Source organism: Gossypium arboreum, chromosome 7 (assembly GCF_025698485.1).
Source record: "Gossypium arboreum isolate Shixiya-1 chromosome 7, ASM2569848v2, whole genome shotgun sequence".
In the NCBI taxonomy this organism is placed as follows: Eukaryota; Viridiplantae; Streptophyta; class Magnoliopsida; order Malvales; family Malvaceae; genus Gossypium; species Gossypium arboreum.
Window position 1 is genome coordinate 90,671,443 of NC_069076.1, and position 12,518 is coordinate 90,683,960.

Below are 12,518 nucleotides of genomic sequence, written 5' to 3' on the forward strand. Positions count from 1 at the left end.
TTAGCACACAAGAAATTCAGAGAATATCTACTCTCTCTTTCCTAATGATGAGATACTAGAAAAGATGTGTTGTGTATAATTTGGGATCATAACCCTAATATTTATAACATTGGTATATTAGTTCTAATCAAATTCTATTTAGTCCATCATTGATTATAATTTGATTAGGATTCAATTGCTAGAGTATCTACACATATTTGACTTATACTTTATTTAATCGATTTGATCGATTCAATTGCTAGACCAACAATAATTAAATAAATAATTAAAATTCATAAAACTTTAAAATAAAAATTTTATGAAATCAGTTCAAATTGTTCAACTACTAGTTTGCTAGACCAACAATAATTAAATAAATAATTAAAATTCATAAAAACTTTAAGAAAGATAAAAAAAATTTATCAAATCGGTTCAAATTGTTCAACTAGTTTTATCTCCATTTGTGATTTTTATAGATTTTGAGCAATTTTCGATTCAATTAATTCAACCACTTTGTTCAGACCAATATACCAGTCGATTCTCGATCTAATCAGCCCGGCATATCAATCCAGTCTTGTTTCAAGAACATTAGTCACATTATCAAATCTTAACAGAATTTAAATTCAAGGACCAAAATAGATCTAATTATCAAGTTTAGGTACCAAAAAAATTAAAAAGAAATACAAGTACTAAAGTAGACTTAATTACAAATTGAATGGCCAAAAAATTATATTATCTCAAATAGAAACAATTAATATCGATGGATCTTTCGTGTGGGCTCATATATATATATATATAATATTCGTTGATTCGAAGCTTCAATTTTTTTGTGAGCTCTAGTCAACCGACTTTTCTTTAGGAATGAGCAAAATTTGATTCGACTCAAAAAATCATAAAAAAAGTTTGAATTTTAAATTATTTAAAATGAATTAATCGAATCAACTCAATTTTTTTAAAAATTTTAAGTTTGAATCAAATTAAATTTTCAAATTTAAATAATTCAAATAAATTAAATATCAAATTATTTTACTTCCATTTCCCCTACCCCTCCTCTCAAACCCTCTTACTTCCCCCTCAAACCCTCAAAATTTTTTTCCTTTTATTCTCTATCTAAAACTTGTACTTCTCTTAAACCCCAAAAACTTTTTCCTTTTACTTTCCTTATAAACCCTAAAATTTTTTTTTTTTTGCTTTAGCCAAAACTTTTATTTTCTCCTAAACCCTAACTTTTTTTGAATTTTTCTACTATTTTTATTATTGAACATTTATATTATTTATTTTATTAAATTGTTTAATCGTGTTGAATCTTTATCAATTTCTGTTATAATTGAATTATTGACGATTTCATAAAATATTCATATTAAAATTTTCTATTGGTATCAATTTCATATTTTATCTTTAAAATAACTCTTATTAAAAATTATTTTTTTGCATTTAATATATTTTTTAATTTCAAAATATATGATGACAAGAATTAAAAGATAATTAAAGCAACTAGGCAAGCAAAGAAGTTAACCTATAATAAATTATGAGGGATGAAAGTTAATAACAAATTTGATTACGGTAAGTGGCAGTAACTACTAGGACCCAAAGTTATTTTTTTTAATTTAACTCAAACAAATATATTTAATTTGATTCAATTCAATTCGAGAAAATTTCAAATTGAGCTAGAATGATAAAATAAAATTTGTCAACTCAATTAACTCTAAATTTTTTCATTCGTTTCGATTTCATCGAATTTTGTTTTTAAGGAAATCTTAAAACTATGCCAATAAACATATTAATTATTAGTTGGATCATTGCCCAATTTTCATTTTGATATTAAAATAATTAAAATTAATTTTAAATATATTAAAACAGAAAATTTACCGTATTCAATACAATCATAGACAGTTAATAAAATTAATTCCTTTTAAAAAACCAACCATATATTTTTTTATTCTTTTCTATTTGTACAATAAACATGATGTGTGTTTGTATTAATACTTAAAATTTTAAATAATTTTAATTAAAATCAAATAAAAAATTGGCAAAAATAAAGTAAAATAAAGTATTTTTAATTAACAATAAACTTTTAAATATGTTTTAAAACTGTTAAATATATTTTAACAAGTTTTTTATTTTTAAAAATTAATATTTAATTTATTATTATTTAATATTTTAATATTATATTTTTTCAAAAACATTTTTAATAAGTTAAAAAATTAAAAATATATCTGCAATTCCGAACATGTGAAAGATACGCTTAAGGGGTACTTTCGTCCGATTTACGGGTCGTTGATTGACTTGTTTTATGGATAGCAACAGATGTGATGAGTGGGGCGTTTATTTTTTTTATTTAAAATTTTATGTTTAAATATTTTAATGCTTCAATTAGAATATTTTGAAATTTGAACTGTAATGTGTGGTGTAATTAGTCCATTTGAGTTTTGTGATACACAGAGGGAAGTATATTATGTACGTAATCCCAAAATACCATAATTTTGAAGCATATTATGCAAAAATCAACAATTTTTTTAAGATAGAGCAGGTTGGATCACTGCATTTGAGGAACAATAGCTTGTTTGCCGTCCTTATTCCTTGGTTGCCTGGAAACAACATGGAAAGCCTGACTGTTGATAGAAATGTGGGTGAAGCAACCAAATTTGACAGCAAATTTGGAACAACTAAATGTTGATGGGTCTTTATTCCTTAGTAGTTTCCAGGAAACAAGAAGGGTGTTTCTTGATGGACACATTCCATGAATGTAGATAACGACAGAATGGAAGTTCCAAGTTTCAACGAATGGAATTTATATATGCAATTCCTATATCTAACGTGTGGAGTATAGGCCAAGGGGGGCGGCACCTTGTCCTCACACTACCAGAATGGCTATTTTCTTGACTTGCTTTAGGGATAGCAACGGTCAAGATGAGTGGGCGATTTATTGATTTAAAAAGCTATACCACCAATTAACGGATTACTTATCAGCTACAGGCTCTCTTTGGAACTATCGTTTCAGAGTGCATTGTTGCCATTAATTTTGTGTCTTCATGAAAGGTAGAGGAGCTCATTTCCATTTTCACCTATTGCTTGCGCTTCTGTTCGAGCTATTTGCTGTTGGTTTCGGCATGGGTGTCAAAAATCAGAGTGTGAGGTGCATTGCAGCAGAGAAAAGAGCAAAGAAGAAGAGTGTTGCAAGTGGAAAGGTATCGGCTGCGACAACATGACCGGCCATGTTGTCATGCTGAACCTCCGTCCCAGAATCATTTACGGTATCTTTGGTGGCAGGTGGACGTCAATTTCAGGTGAGATTGGCACTTCTTTGCTTGAGTTAAAGCACTTGAGTCACTTGGACCTCTCTTTGAATTTCTTTGAAAAAATACCAGAGTTCATTGGTTCACTTGCTGAGCTTACATACCTCAATCTCTCAGACAATCCTCTGACTGGGTTCATTCCTTACCAGCTTGGGAACCTTTCCAGGCTGTTTTATCTTGACCTCAGTAGAGATGATTTTGAACAATCATTGACATCCGACAACCTTGAATGGCTTTCCTACTTTCTTCTTTGAAATTGCTGAAAATCAGTCACGCTAGTTTTGAAAAAGCTACAAACTGGCTCCAAGTTATTCAATGTCATCCTTCCCTCTCAGTTTTACACTTTGAACATTGTAGCCTTCGAGAGGTCGATCGTTCATCTCTTTCCCGTTTTAAAATTTCAAATTCTTTATCTATTCTTCACCTGAGTTCATCCATTCCTTCGCGTCATTCGACTTTTCCTCTATTGTTGAATATAAGTCAAAACTTGGTTGAACTCGATCTCTCTTATAATTATTTTCTGAGTTCGATTCCAGATACTTTTGACAACATGCCATCTCTTGAACGCATTAATTTCGAGCAAACTAATTTAGAAGGTGGAATACCACAAACCTTGGGCAATCTCTGCACTTTAGAAGAATTAAACTTACAGGGAAACATTCTCAGTGGAACTCTCACCGTTGCTGTGAAGAACTTGAGTGGATGTGCCAAGGATTCTCTGGAGAAGTTGTTATTGACTTCTAACAATTTCAATGGATCATTGCCCAGTTTCGTACGATTTTCATCTTTGAGAGAATTAGATGTTGGATATAACTAATTGAGCGGCCATTTCGAAGACAACTTTGGAGACTTTTCAAAGCTCAGTGTTTTGACTTTGGAGGAAAATCGATTCACTGGGCCTATTGCCTGATCTTTCAAGATTATCATCTTTGAGAAAATTATATCTTAAAGGAAACCGATTCGAAGGGCCTCTTCCCTTGAGCATTGGGGAAATATCTCAACTTGTGCTCTTAGATGTCTCCTACAACTCTTTGCATGGTGTCATTTCTGAAGCTCATCTTTCTAATCTTGCCAAATTGCAACGTCTGTCCATATCTTTTAATTCTTTGTCATTCCATCCCAGCTCTGATTGGATCCCTCTGCTTCAACTTAATTTTATTGGATTGGCTTCCAGCGAGTTTGGCCCCCAATTTCCCAATTGGCTTAAAAAGCAAGCTAATTTCTCCCATCTAGATATCTCCAACTCAAACATTTCAGATGCCATCCCCGATTGGTTCTGGAATTTGCCTTCAAGCCTCAAGTTTTTAAACCTTTCCTTCAACCAAATCGGCGGCAAACTTCCAAATATACTACTAGAATTTGAATTTTCCCCAGTAATAGATTTGAATTCGAATATTTTTTATGGTCCCATACCTCAATTTTTGTCTAATTCATCAGTGTTGAATCTATCCAACAACAAATTCAATGGATCATTGTCTTTCTTATGTACAACGGATGGTTGGACTTTGCTTGACCTTTCCAACAATTAGTGATCGGGAGGCATTCCTGATTGTTGGTTCAGAATGTTGGCTATAATTATTATCAATTTGGAGGATAATAATTTGTCAGCGGTAATACCCAATTCATTGGGTTAGCTTTTGGAGCTGCAATCATCGCGTTTAAGGAATACGAGTTTGCATGGTGAAATCCCTCAATCTTTGAAAAGTTGTACTCGATTAAGACTTTTGGATCTAGGGGAAAATAAATTAACTGGAACCATTCCACCATGGATAGGAGAAAGACTTGAGAACTTGGTTGTTCTACGTTTACGATCAAATAAGTTCCACGGTGACATGCCTTCAAGTCTATGTCAACAACAGTTTCTTCAAGTATTGGATCTTTCTCTCAACAATATATCAGAAATCATACCATCATACTTTAACAATTTGACCGCCATGGCTGACCTTGAGAGCTCAGAAGCAAAAATCGAGTTCAGCTATAATTATTTTGTTGATTATGACATAGGGGACAATCATTTCACTACCACTACAGATGGCATCTTCGATGATCATCTATTAGTTATATGGAAAGGTGTGGAACAAGAATATGGGAAAACCCTTGGATTATTGAGAGTCATTAACTTGGCGTGCAATAAATTAAGTGGGGAAATCCCTAGAGAAATAGCAAGTCTACATGGGTTGATTAGTTTGAATCTTTCAAGAAACATGTTGAAGGGAAGTATAATTAAGGAGATTGGTCAATTGAAGGCATTAGAATCATTCGATTTGTCAACAAACAATCTATCCGGTGTAATCTCAGAGAGCATGTCTGATTTATTCTTTCTCAGTGTTTTGGACTTATCAAACAACAATCTGTCTGGAAAAATTCCCTTAAGCACTCAATTGCAAAGCTTCAATGCTACTTGTTATGCAGGGAATCCAGGATTGTGCGGAAACCCGTTGAACAAATGTCTTGGAGATGAGTCACCAAAATCACCTAACAATGGCGGTACTGAAATTATCACTGAAAGTGATGAAGAATTATTTGAGCCTTTGTGGTTTTTTACTGGAACAACAGTTGGATTTCTTGTTGGATTTTGGGGTGTTTTCGGTTCGTTATTGATTAACAGGTCTTGGAGAGATAGATACTTTCGGCTAATGAATAAACTGGGAGATTGGATCAGATTGACAATGGCATTGGAGACGGTCAAATTGCAACAAAGACTTCGATTGAAAGACTAAGGTATAAAATGCTCTCCATTTTTCTCTCCCTACTCGTTGGGGTCTGCTTCCTAGTCATATGCTAATTTTAATATATTGTGTGTTTTATCATAGTTGTGTGTAATCTTGAATATATATTTAATTTCCCATGAATATATATATGGACTCTTTTTTTTTGTGTGTGTTATTATTTTAGTATATCAAAACATTTGTAAAAAAATGTTTAATTTCAAGTGATACTCACCGTTGCTGTATCGATATATAATATCTGAAGTCTACATAAAAATCTAGCCATCAGCCTGCCAGAAAGTATACAGGATGAGATAAGTAGCTTAGAGACATCAATGAATCAAAAAGTGAATTCAAGGAAACAAAATTCCTAAATGAACCAACAAAGTTCATTCTCTATCATAGCGCAACGAAGTAAATTAAGTTAAAAAACAGATTTTTTAATGAAAAAAGCAATAAATGAAGGTGTATCAGAGTGTATAAGTACACTCTTAAGTTTCTTAATGAAAGAAGCAATAAATGAAGGTGTATCAGAGTGTATAAGTACACTCTTACTGAAACTTTCCCACATAGACAGATCAAATTCCATTTCCTTGCAACGTTTTCATGTCAAAATTGTTCACTGTTTTTCATGGCCTACATATAGATTCTTTCCCAGAATATGACCATTGCCTGCAACTTTAACTATCAAAAGCCATTCTCGGCTAAAAATTAGTTTTGAACATGCCATTATCTGACACTAACACTTTGGTATAAGTACATCCGCCCCACATAAACGGATCAAATTCCATTTCCTAACAACTTTTTCAGGTCAAAGTTGTTCACAATTTTTCATGGTTTACACAGATTCTTTCCCAGAATATGACCATTGGCTGCAACTTCTTACTGAAAGAATTTCTTCCATCTAGATATCTCCAATTCCAACATTTTAGACGTCATCCCCGATTGGTTCTGGAATTTGCCTTCAAGACTCTTACTTTTAAACCTTTCCTTCAACCAAATCAGTGAGAGAGTTCCAAATCTGCCGCTAAAATTTGATACTTACCCTTTAACGGATTTGAGTTCGAATCTTTTTTATGGTCCCATACCTCAATTCGTGTCTAATTCGACAGTGTTGAATCTGTCCAATAACATGTTCAATAGATCGTTGTCTTTCTTATGCCCAGAGAAGAATAGTTATTTGTCTTATCTTGATCTCTCTAGCAATTTGTTATCGGGCCAAATTCCAGATTGTTGGACTACATACCACTATACCAGCAATTATCTACTATCAATTTAGAGAACAATAATTTGTTAGGAGCATTCCCCAATTCTTTGAGATCAATTGAGCAGTTGGGATCATTGCGATTAAGGAACACTAGTTTGTATGGTGAAATATCTAAATCCTTAAAAAATTGTTCCAGATTGAAACTCTTGGATTTGGGGGAGAACAAAATAATTGGAATCATTCCACCGTGGATAGGGGCGAGACTAGAGAGTCAGATTATTCTTTATTTACGGCCAAATAAGTTTCATGGTGACATACTTTCAACTTTACATCATCTACAATTTCTTCAAGTATTGGATCTTTCTCTCAACAATATATCAGAAAGCATTCCATCATGGCTCAACAATTTGACCACAATGGCTAACCATGGGAGCTCTAGATACCAATTGTTAGTGGTTTTGTGAAAGAAGAACAGAGAACAAAGAAATACAAACGTGCAGCATAGAAAGTATGAAACTATCAGCTTATCAATTCAACAAGAAAACAATCCACTTAAGTGATAAAAAACTACCAAATACATAACTACCTCCACTAATGACTTGGAAACTAGTAAAACTTAACTTGTACTCAAACTGATTATGTCAATCAGCACCTATCATTTTCAACGAAATGACGTAACAAAAGTACTAAGCCTAAGCAGCATGCATTCGAGCAGATTTTGCAAGCACCAAGGCTGTAACAGTTGCATCGTTGGTCAACTTGTAACAGTTCTGGATTCTTAAATTCCAATAACCTCGAATATATATTAAACTATGGTGACAACATATAAAGTACTAAACTAATTATTTAGGAATCAAATATCTTAATGATTGGGTTGAGTTTTTTTGGAACTTAATCAATTTTTCAAAATTAAAAAATAGAATCACAAATTAATTTTAATTTCAAACTCGAAGAATGTAGGAGTTAAACTTATTTTTTATTTGATAAACCAGTTTAATTGAATGAGAGCATGTAATTTAATTCTCTCATTTATTAGTTTTCCACAATCCACGCACAATAATCAGATAAAAAAAAAAGAACAAGACAATGGCATATTATTGTTGCAACAGACAAAAGGATAACAATTTTAGTCGAATCATTCCACCATGGATAGGAGAAAGACTGGAGAATTTGATTTTTCTTTGTCTATAATCGAATGAGTTTAATGGAGACATACATTCAACTTTATGTTGCCAATAGTTTCTTCAAGTATTGGATCTTTCTCTCAACAATATCTCAGGAACCATTCCTTCATGCCTCAGAAATTTGACTGTTATGGCTCCCCTTGGAAGTTCGGAAGTAACAATCTAGTTGACGTATTATTATGTTGACATCGATGACACAGGGGACAATAATTCCAAAATTTGGGCATATGGTGGCGCCTTCGATGACCATCTATTAGTTATATGGAAAGCTATGGAACAAGAATATGTGAAAACCCCTGGACTATTGAAGATCATTGACTTGGCGTGCAACAAAAAGTGGGGGAATCCCTCAAGAAATAGCAAGTTTGAAAGGGTAGATTGCACTGAATATATCAAGAAACATGTTAAAAGAAAGCATAACTAGTGAGATTTATTGGGTTTTAATAACAGAGGAGGAAAACAAAAGCAAGTAATCTGGATGAAGTATGAAGCTTTGTTTGAACATAGAGCAAAAAAGTAATAAACCCAAATGAAGGATGAAAGAAGTTTGAATTTCAAAAACTTGAGACTTGTAGAAAAAAACTACCAACAAAACAGAAGTTTTTTGGAAGAACTGAATTTTTCTTACTTTTTATTTCATCCGGCTAAAGTATATGTGATACAATAGAATAAGACAGTTACCTAATGTCTAACTGCTACCACTAATACATGACTTAAGCTTAGCTAAAATTACACTCAAAAGAAGCTGACATATCAGCTATTACATCAAACATAAATGAACAACAACTCCTAATAACTTGAAGTCACATTACAAACCAACCAAATCAAGTTACAAATAAACAAAATGATTCTGCTTCATTTGGTTCAACCCCAATGCTGGTATGATGTTGCATTGTAGGCCAAAAATTTAACACTCCTCCTTGGGTTGTATGCAACAAACACCAATCTTCCTTCTTAAAGCATCAAATCGTCTAGCACCGAGAGACTTGGTTAAAATATTAGCAAACTGATTTTTTGAGCTGCAATGAACCAGATTTACCTCCCTCGATTATTCAGCCTCTCGAACAAAATGAAACTTAATCTTAAAATGTTAAGTTTTGCCATGAAAAACTGGATTCTTAGCTATAGCAACTGCTGATTGATTATCAACCCTGATCTCAGTTGCTTCAACTTGTTCTTCATTCAAATCACACAAAAGTTTCCTAAGCTAAATGGCTTGATTAAAAGCTGCAACAACTGCAATGTATTCTACTTCAGCTATAGATTGAGCAACAGTTCGTTGCTTCTTTGAGCTCCAACAGAAAACTCCTGAGCCAAGAGTAAAAAAGTATCCAGAGGTGCTTTTCATGTCATCAATGGACCTTGCCCAATCACTATCTGAATACCCTATCAATTTGAGCTCTTTTACCTTCTCAAAATTCACTCCATAATTCAAAGTTCCCTTTACATATCTGAGAACTCTCTTTGCTGCTTTAAAATGCACAACATCACAACAATGCATAAATCTAGACAACTAACAGCATACATAATATCAGGCCTAGTAGTTGTTAAGTAAAGTAAACAACTTACCAAGCTTCGATATTCCTTCTCATCAACCCTTTCTTGATTCCCACAACTAGTTAGGTTCTCCCCTCGAGCCACTGGTGTGCTGACTGTTTTGCAATTGGACATGCAAAATCTGTTGAGAATCTTCAAAGCAAAGGCATGTTGGCTAATAAAGATGCCTTGATTAGATTGGTTCACTTTCATGCCAAGGAAGTATGTCATGACTCCTAAATCTGTCATCTCAAATACTTCTTGCATTTGTACCTTGAACTCATTAATTAACTCTTCTTTGCTTCCAGTCACAAGTAAGTCATCCACATAAAAGTTTCATGTTCTGACTTTTTTATAAAAAGTGTAGGTTCACTAACATTTTTCTCAAACCCGAGGCTAGACAGGTATGCATCAACTCTGTCACACCAGGCCCTTGGTTCCTGCTTCAGACCATATGAGGCCTTTTTCAGCTTGTAGACTTTGTCCTCTTCACCATGAACCTTGAACCCTTTTGGTTGTTCAATAAAAATTTCTTCCTTGAGAAAGCCATTCAAAAAAGCAGACTTGACATCGAGCTGGTGAATTCTCCATTGTTTCTGTGCAGCCAAGGCAAACAGAAGTTTAATTGTGTCTAGCCTTGCTACTGGAGTAAATGTCTCCATGAAATCAATGTCATATTGTTGACTATAGCCTTTCACTACAAGCCTTTCCTTGTGCTTGTTCAATGAGCCATCAGCATTGTACTTGGCTCTAAACACCCACTTGACACATATGACTTTCTTCTGATCTGGTCTGTCAACCAATTCCCAAGTGTCATTCTTGTAGATCATATCTAATTCAGCTTCCATGGCCTTCTTCCAACTCTTGTTCTTGGCAGATTCCTCAAAATTTGAAGGCTCAACTATTGTAATATTACATCTTTGGTAGATGTCAGCAATAGTTTTGGTGCCTCTCACAAGTTCTTCATTAAAGTCTTCATCAGTTGGTTCTTCTTCAGCTAGTTCCAAGCTGGTGTCCAGCTGATCTTCTTCAATCAACCTCGCATCTACATCCTTCCAGCTCCAAACATTTTCTTCATCAAACCTCACATCCCTACTCACCAAAATCTTTTTTGTTAAGGGATCAAATACCCTATAGCCCTTATTGATGCTGCTGTAACCAACAAAGATTCCAGGAATAGATCTTTTGTCAAGTTTGGTTCTCTTCTCAGCTGGTATAAGAGTGCAACAAACACAACCAAACACCTTTAGGTGTGACACTGTTGGTTTGAAATCATGCCAAACTTCAAAAGGAGTTTTGTCCTTGACAGCAGTAGTAGATGACTGTTGAGCGATACATCAAGTGTTTGTCGCTTCAAATTTAAAATTTGCTTGGCAATTTACTTTCAAATAACAGACATCTGGTCATATCGAGCACTATTTGATTCTTTCTTTGACAAACTCTATTTTGCTGAGGAGTATAAACTGTTGTTAGTTGATGATGAATTTCAGTTTGCTCATACAGCTTCTGAAATTTATCGGACAAATACTCGACACCATTATCTGATCTCAAAGCTTTGATCTTGCAGTCTGATTGGTTCTCAACTAGAGCTTTAAACTTGCTGAATACTTCAAACACCTCTGATTTTTGCTTCAAAAAATAGATCCAACAGAATCTACTGAAATCATCAATAAACAGCACAAAATACTTACTGTCATTCAATGAGGAAGACTTCATTGGTCCACAAATGTTAGTGTGAACTCATTCGAGCTTACCTCGAGCTCTCCATGCCTTATTGACTAGAAAAGGTAGTCTTGCCTGCTTACCAAGTTGGCAAACTTCACAAACATCATCACTGACCTCAACTTTAGACATGTCTTCAACCAAATTCAATCTATTCAGCAAACCAAGTGATTTGTAACTGACATGGCTTAACCTCTTATGCCATAAACTAGCTAAGTTAGTAGCACTAGTATAGGCCTTCTTCTCTAGCTGATTTACATCCAGCATAAAACACCTATCAGTCATAGCTACTGTAACTAGTACTTGACCAAATGAATGCTCAACAAAACAGGAGTTATTCTTGAAAAATAATGAATAACCCTTCTCAATTAGCTGGCCAACACTAAGCAAGTTTTGCTCTATGACAGACACATAAAGTACATCAGAAATAACTTTGTTACCTGAATGTGTGCTGATCACTGCATCTCCTTTACCTTTGGCCTCAATAAGCTTTCAATTTTCAACTCTGACTTTGGAAGTAAACCTTCTGTCAAGATTCTTAAACAGCCTTTCATCTGAAGCCATATGTAGAACAACCACTGTTAACTAACCAGTTCTTACTAATTTTGTTTGAGGTTGCATAACAGGATGCAGAGAATACATGCTCTTCCTGAGCTTGAAGGTCTTCAGTAGCCTTAGCTTGCATTTGCTTGCTGGTGCATGTGTTGCATGCAAGGCCACTTTCTAACACTCCTCCTTGGTCTTCATGCTGCTAACTCCAAGTTATTTTCTAAGCTTGATAAACCTTGACTAGTTAACGGCCTTTGTGAAAATGTCAGTAACTTGAGCTTCTGAATTGCAATGAATCAGCTCTATTTCTCGAGCTTGTTCCATCTCTCTTACCACA

General features: G+C 34.1%; 1 protein-coding gene across 1 annotated transcript; it reads left to right on the forward strand.

Annotated features, from left to right (window-relative positions):
* The first annotated feature begins 5,107 nt into the window (after window positions 1-5,107).
* LOC108484730 (receptor-like protein EIX2) lies at window positions 5,108-5,995 on the forward strand. Its single transcript, XM_053031028.1, has one exon. It carries the CDS (start codon window positions 5,108-5,110, stop codon window positions 5,993-5,995), a length of 888 nt encoding a protein of 295 aa, XP_052886988.1.
* The last annotated feature ends 6,523 nt before the right edge of the window (window positions 5,996-12,518 follow it).

Excerpts from the sequence above, each read along its gene's own strand:
- LOC108484730 (XM_053031028.1), top strand. The coding sequence starts at position 5,108 with ATGCCTTCAAGTCTATGTCAACAACAGTTTCTTCAAGTATTGGATCTT.